This window comes from Oratosquilla oratoria, chromosome 8 (assembly GCF_046742065.1).
Source record: "Oratosquilla oratoria isolate Oo_2021 chromosome 8, ASM4674206v1, whole genome shotgun sequence".
NCBI lineage: Eukaryota > Metazoa > Arthropoda > Malacostraca > Stomatopoda > Squillidae > Oratosquilla > Oratosquilla oratoria.
The window spans coordinates 63,565,674-63,585,673 of record NC_134784.1 but is presented as its reverse complement, the minus strand read 5'-3'; the positions used below and the strand labels follow the sequence as shown (position 1 = coordinate 63,585,673).

Genomic DNA, 20,000 nt, shown 5'->3' with positions numbered 1-20,000 from the left:
AAACACATTAAGTTTGTGACGTATGATCGTCCTTGTCTGAATCCAAATTGCCTTGGACTTAGTACGTTGTTTTTTTTCCAAATGCTTTACTCATCTAATTTTGATAATTCTCTCACAAATTTTAGCTATCGTACTTGTTAGAGACCGGTCTATAGTTAGTAGGGTCTTCTTTGTTTCCCCCCTTTATATATTGGTACTATATTTGCTTTTTTCCAATCTTCTGGAAGTTTTCCTTCTTTCAATGAACTGCTTATTAAGCTATGTATTTTGTCTGTTAGTTGATTCCTGCATTATCTCAAAATCCAGTTTGCCATTTCATCTGGTCCATGCGATTTTCTGACATCGAGATTACTCAAGTGTTTCATTATTTCATTCCTTGATACTTCTATCTCTTTCATAGGGGAGACTTTCTCCTCCCATTCTATATCTCTAGGTTGCATGTTCTCCCTTGTAAACACTGATTTAAAATGCTTGATCATAATTTCTGCCATTTCTATTGCCTCTGTGTGAATTATTCAACTCCTCCTTGCCGTAGTTTCTCTAATTCTTGTTTGTTTTTCAGTTTGTTGTTTACATATCTGTAAAATAGTTTTGGCTGATCTTTACATTTTTCTATGACATCTTTTTTTTATTTTCTCTTTCCTTCTCTGCACACTTGTATATTCATTTCTATAACTAGTATATATTTTCCATTTTCAGGTTTTTTGTATTTTTTCCATTTTATCCAAGCTTTATCTCTTTTGTCTTTTAACTCCCTACATCTTTTGTTGTACCAGCACTTTACATATTCTTTTTCTTGCTTTTGTCTTGGAACATACTTTTCCACTCCTTCTTTATAATTTTTTTTCTAAATATTCCATTTCTCTTCTACTGTTGTATCCTCTTTGTGTATTCTTTCCCAGTCTGCTTTTTGAAAGGTTTATCGTAATTTATTAAAATTTGTTTTTTCATACATCAATCTTCCCTTCCTACATTGTTCGTTTTTTTCATGTATTTTTCCTCATTTAGTTCCAGTTCAACCAATATATGGTCAGTTTTACTTATTGGTGTCTTATATCCAATCTTGTCCACTATTTCTGGTTCTGATGTGATTATTAGGTCCAGTCTCGATGGTTCTTCCTCATTTCTATATCTAGTATTCTCTTGTATCCATTGCGCCATTGCATGTTCTTTAATCATATCAAGTAGTACATTTCCTCATTGGTCGTCTCCACCCTTCACTGTCATCTCTTCCCAGCAGATTTCTTTACAATTAAAGTCGCCCATTATAACTATTCTGCCTCCATCTTCCATTATCTTATTTAGTGTTATCCTTGTGTCTTCTAACATTTTTTTTTCTATCTCTTCCCACATGATTTACTACAAGCTTCCTGCTCTTCCCATCCTTGTCTTCTACTTCCATCATAATCATCTCTACTCGATCTATTCTTTCCATATGTGATATTCCTCACATTTATATCCTTCTTAGTCAGGAACATAACTCCACCCCCTTGTTTTACCTCTCTGTTTCTAATCCAATAATTATATGCACCATCTCATACACTGTTGGGTGGTAGTGGACCTTTCAATTTTGTCTATACAATTCCCATTCTATCCGGTTCTTTTTCCTTCAGGTTATCATTCAGTTCATTCAAGCCTGTTATTTAGCCATCTATATTTATGTAAGATACTTTTAATTTTCTGTTATTTCCATCGTGTTTTCTGTTTCCCGTCTGTTTTTCTCTGCTATGAACCATTTCCTCACTTTCATATTCACTACTCTCCAATAGAATTTCTCTTTGTCTGACTCTGTTCTTTTCTCGTTTTTTCTTAGCTTCTAGTCTTTTTGCTTTCTCATCCTCTCCTTCCTCTTTGTTCATTTCTCTTTTTATTCATACCTGTTTATATTGATCACTGTCTGCTATTTTCCCTGTTTTTGCTTAGATATTCTCTGCTGTCATTTGTGACTTGAATATAACCTTAATTGGTCTGGTCTTATCTGTATTGTATTTCCCTAGTCCATGCTTTTCTTCTATTTGTTTCCCTGTTTCTGGTTCATCTTCTTTTGGATTATACTTCTCTTCCATCCCTAATATAATTATACATTTCTTTTTATTTGCTAAGTCTCTTATTATATTCCCCTTCTCTCTCATCACTTCAATAACTATGTCCTTAGTTTGTTCTATCATCTACTGTTTCACTATATCTATGATTAAATAATATTGTTCTCTTGTACTTTTTTCCAACTACTTACCTCTTTTGCTGTGGACTCTTTATTCTCTTTATTATTCCTCTTTAATTCCTCATTCTCATCCTTTACTTCTCTTAACTATCTTTTTAATTCTTCTATTTCTTTAGTTAGGTTTTAATTCTCCTTCTTTGGTTTTTCCAGTTTATCAACTCTTTGGGTAACTAGTGTTAATTGGTTAAACCTAACCTCCCATGCTTCGTTCATTTGTTTTAGTTTCTCCTCTAGATTTACTAATCGGGGGAGGTTGTCACCTCCTCCCTCATTAAATCCATAAAAGCAGTTATCTTCTCTTTCCATTGATCTACTATTATCTATATTTCTGCTTTTGACACTTCTGCTTCTTTGTTCTTCCTCGTCTGTGTGTTCTGCACCACTTTTGTTTACACCCTTCTAACATCCGGAGCCCGTTCGTCTCCTTCCTTATTTCCTTCCATTTTCCTCAGTAATCCCTCTCTTTCACCTTTTTCCTCACCTTCCCATTACACCACGAACTTTCCCCTTCCCTACTAATACAACAAAGGTAATACCTCGTTGTAGAGATCAATGAAACTTGAAATTTTCCTGGAGTTTCAAACTTTGTTGTCACTTCGACGGACGTGTGTTCACCTTCACCTCGGATCTGCTGCAGTCTCTGTCGAGACAGCCAGACACCACCCTACGGCAGTGAGCTCAGAGCTCATTATTTGCCGATCTCTGGGTAGGTCTGAGACCACTCACACACCACACACCGGGACAGTAAGGTCACAACTCCTTGACTAACGTCCCGTACCTACTCACTGCTAGGTGAACAGGGGTTACACGTGAAAGGAGACAAACCCAACTTATCTCCGCCCGGCCGGGGAATCGAACCCCGGTTCTCTGGCTTGTGAGGCCAGTGCTTTACCAATCCGCCACCGAGTCGTGTGTGTGTGTGTGTGTGTGTGTGTGTGTGTGTGTGTGTGTGTGTGTGTGTGTGTGTGTGTGAGAGAGAGAGAGAGAGAGAGAGAGAGAGAGAGAGAGAGAGAGAGAGAGAGAGAGAGAGAGAGAGAGAGAGAGATTCACTATGGTTCACCATGGTCTTGGATCACGTGTTGAACTCGTGATTGATAGCTATTTCCTTCCGGGAAGAGAGCTCAGAGCGCATATATGTCATATATGAGCTCTGAGCTCTCTTTCCGATCTATGGGTAATAGTGTGACCTTACACGCACGCACACACACACAACTCCGTGCCCCCGAGAGTTGGAGTAACGACCCGTAGCGCAGTGATACTGAAATTATTTCAGCCCTGGGCGGGATTCGAACCCGGACCGTCGTAGTGGCAATCGGGAACTCTACCATCTGCACCATTGAGTCGAGTGTTGTGAATGCGTATATATATAGATATATATATATATATATATATATATGTATATATATACATATAATATATATATATATATATATATATATACATATATATATGTATATGTATATATATATGTATACACACACACACACACATATATATATATATATATATATATATATTCATATATATATACATTTCGCTTACAGCTTCTTCAGAGGAATGATATATACATACATACACACACACACACACACACACACACACACACGCACACACACACACACACACACACACACACACACACACACACACACACACACACACACACATATATATATATATATATATATCATAAATACATGCATATATATGTATTTATATACACATATATATATATATATATATATATATATATATATATATATATATATATGCGGAAAAACCACCAAGGAAAAAGATAAACTGATGACCAAGCGCTTTCATCTATTCAGACATCCTCAGGGTACATAGGAATGAAAAAGGCCACAAGAATATATACATACAGTATTAGGTCAGGAAGGGAACCGGGAAAGATTGTGAGGCTCTATTGTCGACCTGGCCCGTTCGCGGCAGCGGACATTTGGGCCACTACCTTTTTCATAATAAAATTGCCCAGTTTGTACATACCATGACTTAAATTTAAGTTATTGACAAATGTATCTTTGATCAGACTGGATTCTATTATATTTCTAGTAAAATATGACTTATCTTTAACAATTTCTCTAGCCCCCTCCCAATTTATGCAATGATCAAAATCCCTTAAGTGAATAAATAATGCATTAGAAATTTGCCCACTCTTGACGCTATACTGAGGTTGTTTTAACCTTACTTTTAATTCTTTTCCAGTCTGACCAATATAGCATTTGTCGCAATTTTTACATGGAATTGAATAGATGCATCCTTCTTCCTTATAAGGAGAGTTTTTAATTAAAAGACTTCTAACTGTATTGGAGTTCTTAAATGCCACTTGAATGTTGAAAGTCGAATATGAGGTAGTTTGACGAAATTCTCGTTGAAAGGCAGCACAAAGGCAGCACAAGTAGGCTTTTTGCATTAAAGATTTTACTATCTTTTTCCTCGTAGAAAGATTTCTTTGCCGATTTATAAGAAATCTCCACGAGGTGCTTAGGATATTTTAATTTTGAAGCTATGTCAAATATTCTTAAGAGTTCATCATCCAAAAACTTGGGACTGCAAATTCTATGGGCTCTCAGAAACATTGATGGTAACACTGACATCTTTGTCCTGCAATGATGAGACGAGTAAAAATGTATGTATCAAAGGACATTGGTGGGTTTCCTATAGACGTCAAATTTGAAGGACCTTTCCTTTCTGTACCATGTGACATAATGGGGGAGAATCTTAAGTAATAACTTAGTTTAAAAAAATTCCATGTAAAGATTGCTAAGAACTGGAGAAAGTGGGTTACCCATAGCCATACCAAACTTTTGTTGGAAACAATTACCGTCAAATACAAAATATGAGTCAACGATGCATAATCTAATTAAATCAATGACAGTGGTGGTAGGTAGTGGCAACTCATGTTTCTTCAATTCTTCTTCAAGGTACACCAACAGATCAAAAACAGGTACACGAGTAAATAATGAAGTAACATCATAACTTATCAATATAAAATGGTAATTTAAATTTATGTTATAAGCTTATCAACTAAAACAACATTGCTCTTAATGTGGCTACTGGAGATGGAGCCTACAAGAGGACTTGAAATAGATGTAAGCCACTTAGATAATTTATAACTGACAGATCCTATGGAACAAGTAATAGGTCTCACTGGGTACATGTATGGCAGAGAAGAAGTGGATGAAAACTCTGATTAAGTGGTCATGACCTTTTAAAAGTTGTTTCAATTTTGATCTAAATTTGTTGATGACGGACTCTAAAGGATTTTTCTTTAACTTAGTGTATGTGTTTTCATCACTCAATAAAGTTTCCATTTTGTCAATGTAATCGTTCTTATTCAATATTACAACACTATTACTCTTATCTGCTTTAGTAACATGCAATTCTGTTCAGCTCTCTCCAAGTCCCACGAGATGAAACTTCGACTGAGGTTCATAAAACGGTGTTTAGAAGAGCAAGTGTTACCTAAGTCTCTTCTCAACAACAGATTGTCAAGTCTTGTGGCCTTTTCCATTTGTATGCACCCTGAGGATGTCTGAATAGACGAAAGCGCTTGGTCATCAGTTTATCTTCTTCCTTGGTGGTTTTTGCGCATATTTAGAATCACGAGTTCATGTGATTTCTCATACACACATATATATATATATGTGTATATCAGCGAAAAAAAATACACGGGAGCGACGAGCGATTTCGCTCGGAAAAGTTCCAATGTCGCTCTCGAAAATCCAATAGCGGGAGCGATCCCCCGAAAAAAAAAAAACTCCCGCGGCAAGATTCAACGTTTTTCATGCATTATCCATCATTTGGCAATCCCTGAATCCCATCACCATTGATGAAAGGATCAGAGCAAACACAACTTACCCGTGATCAATCATTGCATTATCAATCAATATCATAAACGCAACGCATCAATCAACTTTAATTTGTTGATGTACGTACGTATATGTACGCGGTATAGCTGCTAGAGTTCAATGGCTTATCTAGCCTAGCTTCGTATCAGCTGCATACACGCGTATACTAGTACATGTTGACTAGACTCTACACGACTATCGTGCTACATAATGTCGCTAGTTGCGAATTGCATGGTACCTGTATGCAGGGAAGTTCATTGGTTGCATGCAGCTAGCTGCCCAATCAACGCGCTGACTACATGTACAATGCACCATACCCAATACCACATCACCGCATGCATACGTACACTGTACATATGCAAACTCGCTCGAGGCCTAGGAGGGAAACTGGGAAATCTCATTTATAACCTCGTTCGCGTATTTATGAGAAAACAAAATAGAATCAAATGTTTGGTTAGTAATTGAAAGTAAATAAATTTAAGTATAAATATGAACATTTGATAATTATATATTTAGTTCATAAATATGGATCTTTGGAGGAAGAATAAGAAGTACAAAAATAGAAAATTATTCGTTAGCTAGATTAGGTTTACGGTAGCTAGGTCTACGTTCGTACGTCACGTCCATGCCAAAATTTCGATGATTGTACATCATGGAGCGATTTCTAGTGAAGCGAGTGAAGATGAGTGAAGATGGTTTGCCCTCAGATTCAATTATTTCAGAATCGAGGGAGAGTGCTTTGACGGCAGGAACCGCTTCTGGACCAGCAAAGCCTAATTCAAACTCTACGGGCAAGGGCCAAGGAAAACGAAAACCAGTAAAGCATGAATCTATTATACGCTCGTGGAACCTAGATTGGCTCGAAGTGGATCGGGGCAGTGATGGTACTCTAACGGTGTATTGTAAGGCTTGTCGTGCATTTCCACTATCATGCACATGAGTAATGAGTTAGCCTTCCAATAGATTCAAGGAAATCGAACATACAAAAAATGGCTCTGGAAGTATCAAAAATGGCTCTGGTGAAAAAAAAAAAAAAAATGGCTCTGAAAAAAAAAGTATTTCCCCCCCTGGTGTATATATATATATATATATATATAAAATTATTTCAGACAAATGAGAGAGAAAGTGGGTGGGGAAGGGCAAACGAAGATGTAAGGCAGCGGATCACAAGCCTTACACTCCGTAGGAGATTTCTCCTGAATTGCCTCGATGAGATGGTTCTCCCTAGATCGGCTCCAAAACAGCTAAGAAGTGATGAACACCCATTCACAGACAGCGCCAGGACATACTTAGAGGAATCCTGTGAAACGTTACAGGACAAATTGGACGAAATCAGCGATGGTAAGAGAAAGGTAACCTTACCCTTCTGGCTGGTAAGTAGATTAAATAAGGATTATGTTGTACTAGAACAAAAACTTAAACGTAGGCTACTTTGGTTATGTAATAACAGTGATTGGAACAAATTGGAAAGGAATGACTTTGTGACCAACCTTTCAGACAGACAGCTATCTAAAGACGAGAAATTGGTACTGTCTCTGGGACTTAAATTTGATATAGGAGGAAAAGGTAAGGACTACAAGAGAAATGTGAACAATAATTATAAATGGTCTGAGAACGAAGTTGATAAAGGTTTCACCCAAGGGGTAATAACATGTTACCAAGCCTTGGCCGATTGTAATCGTTATGTTATTCCCAAAAGATTTAGAGAAGTCCTTCAGACTTTGAGTAATGATAATGACATTATTATCACCCACGCCGACAAAGGCGGCGGAGTAATTATTTTAAATAAAATTAACTATCTGGACAAAATGTCCGATCTTTTGAATGATGAATCAACATACGAAAGACAACCGGCCGGCAACGCTGATATAGAATCAGCAAGATTTAACACAGAAGCGAGAAAAATCCTACGTAAATCAACCAGGGGAAAAAAGTTGTTAGGATTACTAGAAGAAGCTCCAAAACCCCCGTTAATGCACGGTCTACCTAAAGTACATAAGGTAAATATCCCCATGAGGCCCATAACTTCAGGGATTGGTAGCGCTCCGCACAGGCTAGCGAAATGTCTGGCAAAACCCCTTTCCAACGTCATCGGTTCCATCAGCGGGGCCCATTTAAGAAATTCTTCCGACCTGATCCAGAGACTTAAAGATCTAAATGTAAGTGATAAAAAGTTGGCAAGCTTCGATATAACAGCGTTATTCACAAATGTTTCTATTTTTGATGCCCTAGAAGCAGTGAAGAAAGTAACAACAGATATCGATGATGATATCCTTCCTGTCCCAAGATCTGATTATATAAAACTTATTTCCATGTGTGTCAAATTTGGATATTTTATGTTTAACAACATTGAATTTAAACAGATTAGAGGTCTCGCAATGGGGAGTCCATTATCTGCTGTCATGGCATGTTTATTCATGGAAGTATTAGAAATGGACAAATACATCAACATCATGGGAAGAGGTACCACTTGGTTAAGGTACGTGGATGACATAATCGTGGTGATGCCAAAAAGAACTAATATAGAAAATAAGTTGAGAAGACTCAACGCTGTGAATAAAGACATCCAATTCACAGTTGAACTAGAAAAAGAGTGTAATTTACCATTTTTAGACACGTTGATACACAGAGGTTCTCAACAGGTAAGTTTCTCGGTGTACAGGAAACCCACCAATAGGGACGACTTTGTCCATTATTTTTCAGCACACAGCAGACGTGTTAAAACGGGTGTTCTAATAGGTTTCTTTCTCAGAGCTTTTCGTATCTGCAGTGAAGAATTCCTAGAGGATGAACTTACTTACATCAAGAATACCTTTAGGAAGCTGAAATACCCCGGAGGTTTGATCACCAGGACAACGAGGAAAGCCAAGAAGATCTACGATGGCTCAAACGTCCGGACCCCGGGAAAGGATAAGTCTCATTTTATTTCTGTCCCTAATTCTATAAACACCATAGATATTGATGATTATTTGTTAAAAGGTGGAATAAATATAGCAAAAATATCTTCCAATAAAATAGGAAAAATATTTAAGAAACATAATAATATGCGTAATAATCTCAGTGTCATTTACCGTATTCCATGCAACGGTTGTCCATCATCTTATTTCGGTGAGTCAGGTCGAGGGTTCAATAAACGCTTGAATGAGCACAAAAACGATCTCAGGGCTCATAGAACATCTAACTCCCTGGTTCGTCACCTGGACAAATGTGGACATCTACCTGATTGGAACAACGCAGAAATTCTACACGAGGGATTTGAGAAGAAAATGAGAAAAACTGTGGAAGCTGCACATATCGCCGCCAACAAGAACAACAACGACAGAGACGGATTTAAATGCCTCTCGAAAGCAGCAAGTGTCCTAATAATTAAATCGTTAGCCAAAGGGAAAACATGACGCTCATACCTTGGCGGGTTCCCTCTCACTACGAATATAAGAATTGTGATCCGTCTGTAATGCTGTAGTCCTCTGAAGAAGACCAAGTTGGTCGCAACGTTAGGACATTAAACTCTATTCCTAACACATCTTCGTTTGCCCTTCCCCACCCACATTCTCTCTCATATATATATATATATATATATATATATATATATATATATATGTATATATATATGTATATATATATTATATATATATACACACACACACACACACACACACACACACACACACACACACACACACACACACACACACACACACACACACACAGTTGTTTAGATAAAATGAGAAATGAAGACGGGACCCCACGAGCATAGCTCCCCTTCCCGTAAAATACAACTAGGTAAATACAACTAGGTAAATACACACACACACACACACACACACACACACACACACACACACACACACACACACACACACACACACACACACACACACACACACACACACACACACACACACACCTCTCATGGCGCTGTGGTTAGAGCTCTGGCCTGCCACTACGGAGGTCCGGGTTCGACTCTCGCCCGGGGCTGAAATAATATCAGTATCGCAGCGCTGAGGGGTGTTACTCCAACTCTCGTGGGCGGGGAGTTGGGGGTGTGTGTGTGTGTGCAAGGTCATAGAATTACCCATAGATCGGACCTACGAGCTCTGAGCTCTCTTCCAGGAGGGAAATAGCTGTCGATCACGAGTCCAACACGTGGTCCAAAGACCAAGTGAATACACACACACACACACACACACACACGACCAAGATTAGAATATGCAGCAACGATATGGTCACCAAGTACAAAAAAATGTATAAAAAAACTTGAAAGAATACAAAGAGCAATCACAAAACTGGCACCAACACTCTCAAAACTATCATATGAAGAGAGACTACAAAAACTTAAACTACAGACACTAGAGCAAAGAAGAGAGAGAGGAGATTTGATAGCTATTTACAGAATCATGAAAGGCATAGAAATTACTGATAGAGAGAATCTGATAAAATGGGATGACAGAAATACAAGAGGACACGGAAAGAAAATAAAAAAAGACAGCTATAGAAGAGATTTGAAAAAGAACAGCTTTCCTCACAGAGTAATAGACAGTTGGAACAAGTTAGATGAGAAAGTGGTGTGTGCAAAAACAATACATGAATTTAAAAATAGTTTAGATAAAATGAGATATGAAGACGGGACCCCACGAGCATAGCTCCCCTTCCCGTAAAATACAACTAGGTAAATACAACTAGGTAAATACACACACACACACACACACACACACACACACACACACACACACACACACACACACACACACACACACACACACACACACACACACACACACACACACACACACACACACACACACATATATATATATGTATATATGTATATATATATATATATATATATATATATATATATATATATATATATATATATATATCCTAAATAGCATATACACAAAGAATTCTATCTAAAAAAATGTATTAAAGTGTTGAACTCTGGCCCGAATAGAAAACACAAGTCATTGTACATTGTCCGAACACATTATTTCCTTTATGAGACATTTTAACTTACAACTGATATTTGAAATATTACAATATATTCCAGAAGATAATATATTCTATTGCTAGTAATTCAATAATTATGACATGGCAATCCAATTGTTCGTTTTACCAATGTATATATTACGGTATGATAACTTTTCCAGTTATCTCGTCGGCAGGGTAAATAAATCGTGCGCAAGTTGGATTGATGTCAAAGTCACGATAGCACAAGAAGACGAAAGGATCAGGAAGTCTGACAAATCTAAGCAGATATTTGGTACAGGAGTTCAGGGTAGAGTGCTATTTTTAATACTAGTTTCTCGATAAAGTACTTCAATGGTTACGAGAGAGAAAAGCTTCGAGATACGAATACGGGTGGAGCAGATTGCGTGCCTGCACCAGACATATAAATGGTTGCATCTTACTCAAGAACTCCATGATCATTTAATCACAATTTGTGATACAAATGAAAGTGAAATCTTTCATGACTGTTGAAAGTTGGACTTAAAACAAGTCAAATACAACAGATTTCATAATCATTGCTTTAAGAAAATATCGGTCTCAGGAATATAACATAGATTAGTCATCCATTTATCAAAGCCAATAGCAATAGGGCATTTGAAAGGCTAACAAGTAACACTTGTTTCCAAGCTGGGAAAACTGAAGTGTTAGTCTTGGACATTGTCCAACTTATACTTGAGGGTCATCCTGTATGTATTAGTCTTGCCATAAAAAGAAAGAAAAAAGAAAGAGCAAACCACCAACATAAAAATAGTAGTACTTTACAAGGAAGAGGAACTTGGTAATAAGTTGAACAGTCTAGCTTGTTGCAAAGGACAGTCAAGATGTCACTGCCAACACTTGGAAGAATCCAAGCATCAGTCAGAGCTGGCATGGTACGTCATGCTAGTATGTCAGCCTCGAAGGTTGCAAAGGCTCCTGGGAAAGTAGTTTTCATCTCTCAGTCGACCAATGTCTTTAATAATCTTGCATTTGAAGAATGGCTCTACCGCAACTGGAATTTTGAGAAGCGTCACTTACTTTTCCTTTGGCGCAATTCCCCATGTGTTGTCATTGGTAAACACCAGAACCCATATGTTGAAGCCAACTTGCCATACATGAAGACTGCAGATGTGCCAGTGGCTCGGCGGCAAAGTGGAGGTGGCACCGTATATCATGATCAGGGGAACCTGAACTGTACATTCTTCACTCCACGTGAAAGGTAACTCACTGCCTGATGAGGATAATTATTTACTTGTTTTTAAATATTACTGTAATGAAAGTGTTATTTATAGAAATTCCCATGTGCAGAGGTTTGCCATTTCTCTGCATTTTTTTTTTTTTTTTTTTTTTATAAAAATTGGTGAAAGTAGGAAGGTGGATGCAAGAAATCTGTTCTGCAGCCAATAGTCCAGAGTTCTCCATTAATTTATTTTCAGTGTTCAATCATGAAGTTAATTTTCGGATTGAAGTATTTGTTTCTGGTGGGCTTTATTTTTTCCATTTCAGTTTTCAATGTATTTTTTTTACTCTCCTTCAATTATGTGCATGTATGTTGTGACATTCTAACAGGCTGAAGTGGGTGGGAAGAGGAAATACAGATGCTTTAATCTGAGTATATTCTGGATTAGTTTTACAGATAAACTTTCGGAAAAGAATGGTATATAGGATGAGGTCTTTGTATATAAAAGGTCCACAACTCTTCCTATACACAATTCCTTTGAGAAAGCTTATCTGTGAAACTAGTCAGGAATAAACTCGTATGTTTCCTTTAATCACCCATGTCATTTATATACATCTTTAAGACAATGCTCTTTTATGTTCCTAATTTTTCCTATTGTCTTTAGATATACTGGACACTTCATACTATTTGTCTTGTTATCTGCATTTCTTGTATTTGTGCAGTTTGCACTTCATTTACCTTGCAATCAGAAAGCTTGTGGTTATGGGTCCATCTTGGAGATGTGCTTGTTAGTGCATCTTTTGGCAAAGGCCAAAACTTGGGCACATAAAACACAAGAAAAACACAAGAAGCGATATATATTTTACCCACATAAGATATATTAAAGATCACCTTGATCAAGCATTGCTTTTCTAATGTTGGGAGTGTCTTGTCCTTGGAGACAATATTGTGCTGGAGATGTCAATATAGGGAAGGTAAAGGAGATTTCAGAAGGGTACTACAAAAGAGGGATGTTACTATAGTCCCAAAAATATTAACAGCATAAATTTTACAAATTCAGTACTCTGAATGGGACAACCATAGTTTAACTTCTTTGCTACCGAAGATGTCATACACTGCTTAATGAAAGTCTGATGGTAGCTAGAATGAAGGAAGCCTATAATGGGGAGGGCTCAGAAGTCTGTGACGGGAACTAATTTGGTATTATGAAATTCCACCTAAGTTTTACAAGAAACTGTGAGCTTGACTTACAACTCCACTGTTAGATTGAATACTAAGAATCTAGTGCTAGGAGATGCCTTAGATGCACACACATTGCAGAAGACCCAAAGCATAAGATAATGTCCTTCACTCACTCCAGAGAATTCCACAAAATCTTCTTAAGAGTTGCTACCTCCCTTAGTGGGGAATAAGCTTTTAGGTATGTAGAGATAGACTTAAAGGCTGAACTTGTGGCTGTACTTGGTATTCCATGGTTTCTCAGGGTGGTGGGTCTACTGCAAGAGAACTAGGTAGCAAATAGGTTTAGTGATAGAGGATGCTCTTGTTTCAGTGACTAGAAATTTCCACTCTTTTGTTAACCAACCTAACATGAGCATATATTAAGTGGTACTTTGATAAAGAAATCTATTAATGCTAGTTCTTCAGCATGTTCAATATATGTGTAACAGTTATAGATTGTCTCTGATGCCTTCATACAAAACCAGCTTAGATTCAAATGCAACATCTTTTGGTGACTACTTGGCCAGACAGTCTGAGCACATAGGGCAAAGGTAATGGCTTCTGTTGCACCTGGACACCTAACCATGAGCTCACCATGTTGCACTTGAAAGTAGAATTTGGTTTATAGCTGTCTCAGAATTATTAAATAGTGGGCTTGTAATAGTGAAGTAACACTTATGTAGACCCATTTGATCTGATTATGCTCTTCAAAAATTTTGATACCAAATGACTTAACTGAGGAGCACACTTGGATGTAAATGGGGCTCAATGGATTGAAATTGTTTTTTGCCCTGAATCTGTCCCCTCAGCTGAATAAAATTATTTTGTTAGGCATAACTGAATTTTAAGTGGTACTGTAGTGGACTGAAAATGAAAGTGGCATTTGACTACCTGGATGAGGAAATGATTAAAGAATATTAGTTACACTAATAAGACCAAAACTGGAGTACGCAGCAACACTATGGACACCCAGTACTAAAAAGAATATAAAGAAGTTAGAAAGAATACAAAGAGCAATGACAAAGTTGTAACCAACTCTCTCCAAATTAACATACGAACAAAGATTGTCCAAATTGGAACTACCAACTCTGGAACAAAGAAGAGAAAGAGGAGATCTACTGACTATTTATATGATCATGAAAGTAATGGAAATCCTAGATAGAGATGGTTCATTAAAGTGGGACAATGGAAAGACAAGAGGACATGAAAAGAAACCCAAAAAGGGTAACTATAGAAGATATCTGAAAAAAATAGCTTTCCACATAGTGCTGGATACCTGGAATAAATTTAATAAGGAAGCAGTGTGTGCAAACACTATTCAAGATTTTAAGAAAAAACTTGATGCTGAAAGATACAAAGACGGGTCACCACAAGCATAGCTCCCTTCCCATATGATACAACTAGGTAAATAAATATTAACACTGAACTCTCTTCAAGTACTGCATTCTGGTGAAGTAATGTCATTGTCACATCGGTGCTTGTCTTTTTTTTTTTTTTTTCCCTCCCTAATTCTCTCATTCTCTTGTACTGTACTTTTAAGATCCTGGCCCCTTTCTTTTCACGAGAACATATCTCAACATAGGATCAGGAAAATATTGTGAAATAGGAGTGTTGCATTTTTTATAACATGGTTGTAATTCTTGTGCTATTTTTATGCAGCTCATTGTTCCCATTTAACTTAGTGTCATCTTTATAAAAATTATTAATCTTCCTCTTTCATAATGATTTATATTCACATGGGTAGAGAGAAACCCTTGAGGTAGGTACAGGTGGTTCCACTTCTAAGTGTTACAGTCAGGTCACATGAAGAATTGTCACCCCAGAATACCCACATGAAGAATTGTCACCCCATGAAATCCCACAAGAAGAATTGTCACCCCAGTATGCCGAATAACAAAAGTGGAATAAAGATTAGGTTAGGTTGAATGAGGGTTATTCTTATTGACATCAACTTGTACAACCAAAAAATCGTAAACACAGGATGGCTCACATGAAGAATTATCACACTAGGATAGCCCACATGAAGAATTGTCTTTCCAGGATAGCCCACATGAAGAATTGTCACCCTGTCAATGTCTGGGGTGAGGATTCCTCGTGATCCCTCCAGAATTGTGGGGAGTGTCTATTTTTAGGTTGTAAATTTGAAACATGAATAGACTTATCTTTATTATTCATTGTAAAGAGAAACATGCAATTTAACAGAAGTTGGAAGCCATTGTAGCACTTAATGAAAGCAATTGTAGAAGTCTTTGAAAAGTCAATGGATGGATATGGTGAAAATGCTACATGTGATTCTTGTTTGAGTGTGCCATAATAATGTAGGTATTTTATTGTGTAGTATGTGATATTGTGAGATAAAACTAAAATTTGAATTTAGATTCAAATATGTCTTGTATATATTTTAGATGGAAACATATTTGGCCATTGCACCCTGTTGTCTTGTGCAAAACTGCTGCTCTGATCTTCACTCCCATGCTTTCATACATAGATGATGTAAACACATACATAACAAAGGTCTTTTTCCCTTTTACAAGAGGGTTGGACAAATTAAAGCATTCATCTATCCAAACACCCATGTATTGCCATTCCCATCCTAGCACCTTGGAGATGAAGGGACATCCATGTCCCCCCCCCTCCCAACCACACCCCTCAGGGTTTAATTTTGCTGCATAATATTGTCTGGCATCAGCCACAGTAAAGTCCAGTTTTGCTCAACAAATTAGCATTGATCAAGTATGACACATTCTTACTACATATTGAACATTTTCCCATGAGATAGTGCATCATCCTATTCCTTCTTTATGTAAGATTTTGATTCTAAAAGTTTCAATCCCAACAGTGTAAGAAAAATTGCATATTGATATGTGTGTATATATATATGTATATATATAAAATATATGTATATAATATATATATATAAATATATATATAAATATATATATAGTATACTGTATATAAATATATATATATATATATATATATATATATATATATATATATATATATATATATATATATATATATATATATATGTTTTATCTAGACTGTTTTTAAATTCATGTATCGTTTTTGCACACATCACATTCTCATCTAACTTGTTTCCAACGTCTATTACCCTGTGGGGAAAGCTGCTCTTTTTCAGGTCTCTCCTATAACTGTCTTTCTTGATTTTCTTTCAGTGTCCTTTTGTATCTCTACTATCCCATTTTATTAGATCCTCTCTATCAATAGTTTCTATGCCTTTCATGATTCTTTTAATAGTTATCAAGTCTCTTCTCTCTCTTCTTTGCTCTAATGTCTGTAGCTCAAGTTTTGCTAGTCTCTTCATATGATAGTTCTGAGAGTGTTTGTGCCAATTTTGTAATTGCTCTTTGTATTCTTTCAAGTTTTATTATGCATTTTGTTGTACTTGGTGACCACATCATCACTGCATACTCCAATCTTGGTCTTATCAAAGTGACTAGTATTTTCTTCACCATTTCTTCATCCAGGTATGTAAATGCCACTTTGATTGTTCTTATTAGATTATAAGTTTTCCAAAAATCTTGTTTATATGTTTCTCAGGGGGCATGTTATTCATAATAATGACTCCCAGGTTCTTCTCATTTTCTACTTTTTTAATTTCTTCCTCTACCAATTTATATGATCCCACTATTCTTTTTTTGCTTCTTCCAAATTCCATTATACTACACTTCTTAATATTGAATTCCATCTCCCACTTCCTACTCCATTCCCATACTTTATTGAGATCACTCTGCAGTGACTCACAATCTTCTAGTGTTCCCTTTTTTCAACAATTTTGCATCATCTGCAAAGAAGCTCATATAACCACTCTCATTTTTCTTTCATGCAAGAAGTCTTCCATCCACTTCAGCAGTTTGCCCTGTATTCCTCCTACAGTTTCTAATTTCTTTAGCAATTTCTTATGTGGCACCTTAACAAAAGCTTTTTTCAGGTCTAGAAATGCACAGTCAGCCCATCCATCTATTTCTTGCATTACTTCTATTAGCCTTGAATAGAAACACATTAAGTTTGTGACGCATTATCGTCCTTGTCTAAATCCAAATTGCCTTGGATTTAGTACATTGTTTTTTCCAAATGCTTTACCCATCTAATTTTGATAATTCTTTTCCAAATTTTGTCTATTGTACTTGTAAGAGAGACTGGTCTATAGTTAGTAGGGTCCTCCTTGTTTCCCCCTTTATATATTGGTACTATATTTGCTCTTTTCCAATCTTCTGGAAGTTTTCGTTCTTTCAATGAACTGCTTATTAGACTATGTATTTTGTCAGTTCATTCCTGCATTTTCTCAAAATCCAGTTTGCAATTTTATCTGGTCCATGCAATTTTCTGACATCGAGGTTACTCAAGTGATTCATTATTTCATTCCTTGATACTTCTATCTCTTTCATAAGGGGGACTTTCTCCTCCCACTCGATATCTCTAAGTTGTATGTTCTCCCTTGTAAACACTGATTTAAAATGCTTGTTCATAATTTCTCCCATTTCTATTTCCTCTGTGTATTCAACTCCTCCTTGTCATAGCTTCTCTAATTCTTATTTGTTTTTCAGTTTGTTGTTTATAAATCTGTAAAAAAGCTTTGGTTGATCTTTACATTTTTCTATGACATCTTTTTTTTATTTTCTATAATCTTCTCTGCACACTTGTATATTCATTTCTATAATTAGTATATATTTTCCATTTTTCAGGTCTTTTGTTTTTTTCCATTTTATCCAAGCTTTATCCCTTTTGTATTTTAACTCCCTACATCTTTTGTTGTACCAACACTTTACATATCCTTTTTCTTGTTTTTGTCTTGGATCATACTTTTCCACTCCTTTATCAATTTTTGTCAAAATATTCCAGCTTTTGAATACCATTCTCATAGAAATCTGCTGCCTGATTAGAGAACCACTGCAACACTGCCATTTTGACATCTTCATCGTGGCGCTGGCCACCCAGATCCTTCTTCAAATGCAGGGAGATGGGGTAGTCACTGGGCGCTAGATCGGGGCTGTACAGAGGGTGATCAAGTTGTTCCCGGCCAAATGATCTGATCACATCTTGAGTTTGATTGGATGTGTGTAGACAGGCATGAGTAAAGGTTTTCCACTTCATTACTCATCGTGCACATTTGTTCGGCCATCTTTAAAAGCTCTCACCCATTTCCGCATCATCCCATCACTCATAATGTTTTCTCCATACACTTCACTGATCTGACAATGAATTTCAGCTGCTTTCACTCCTTTAGCAGTAAGAAAATGAATTGCAGCATGTATTTCACAGTCGGCGGAATTCTCAATCAGAGGAGGCATTTCAAATACTTGCAAACAAACTTAAAACGCAGTCAGATGATTCCATAATGGCGGCTGTGGCTAGCCAAGAGATAGCGGGACACAACGAGCATGCTCCAAATTTCAAAACGGTACTTGCTTAAAAAACACGCCTCGTGTGTGTGTGTGTGTATATATATATAATATGTACATATGTATATATAATATGTATATATATGTATATATAATATATATATGTAAATATATATGCATATATATTATGTGCATATATATATATACTGTATATATACATATATATATATGTATATATATATATAATGTATATATATGTATACATATGTATATACAGGGTCTAACAGATAAATCCGTACAAACTTTGAAGAGGTTTTAAGCACTTAAAAAGTAACATATGGCAATTCTGATTGTTTCCAGATACTTCCATTTGTCTAATAATTTAGCCAGTTGTATACTAGCACCGGTGCAATAAACATTAAGCAATGGAACAAGCCAAACGTTCAGCCATATGCGAACTTCGTCGCGCGGGTCACACTCCTAGCGCCATAATAAGGATGCTAAAATACTCCAGACAAACTGTTTACGATGTTTGTAAACGTTTTGATGAGACCGGCGAAGACCAACGAGCTGCTCACAAGCCCAGAAGGGGCAGAATTCTAACACCTCGCTTTTTAGCTGGTCTCAAGAGAAGTGTCAATGCAAATCCAGCCTTACCATTATCGACATTGGCAAAGAAGAGAGGTGTCAGCACAATGACAATTCACAGAGCATTAAAGAAATTGGGATTGACCTCATTCCTACAAGGAAAAATACATCTTTTGACACGAAAAATGAAAGAAATTCGCTTGACCAGGTGCCAAAAGCTGTTGAACTGGATGAAATCGAATGGCTCACTCATCAAGTTTTTTTCCGACGAGAAGATTTTCACGGTTGATGCGACTTTCAATAAGCGGGATGATCGCTGGATAGCCTCCTCATCCTCAGAGGTTCAACACAAGACAACGACGAAGAAACCAGCAAGTGTCATGGTGCTCTGTGTGGTGTCAACTGAGGGGGACGTCTTCACTCACTTCTTCAACAACAAGGAGAAAGTCAATGCCGTTGTCTATTGCAAAGTTCTAGAAGAGAAAATAATACCCTGGATGAAAGATAAGGCTAGTGGCAACCAGTTTGTCTTCCAACAAGACTCGGCTCCAGCCCACACAGCGAAG

At 36.9% G+C, this 20,000-nt stretch overlaps 1 protein-coding gene across 2 annotated transcripts in view; it reads left to right on the top strand.

Moving 5' to 3' along the window:
• The first annotated feature begins 11,274 nt into the window (after nt 1–11,274).
• The window catches only part of LOC143027783 (lipoyl amidotransferase LIPT1, mitochondrial-like), an 82,185-nt gene continuing 73,459 nt past the window's right edge, over nt 11,275–20,000 (top strand). The window contains exon 1 of one of the 2 annotated variants that reach the window (XM_076189332.1): nt 11,275–12,298. In XM_076189332.1, the coding sequence (XP_076045447.1) occupies nt 11,922–12,298 (377 nt within the window). In that variant the 5' untranslated portion in view covers nt 11,275–11,921. The remainder of the gene's footprint in view (nt 12,299–20,000) is intronic. The other variant, XM_076189333.1, reaches the window with a different exon arrangement.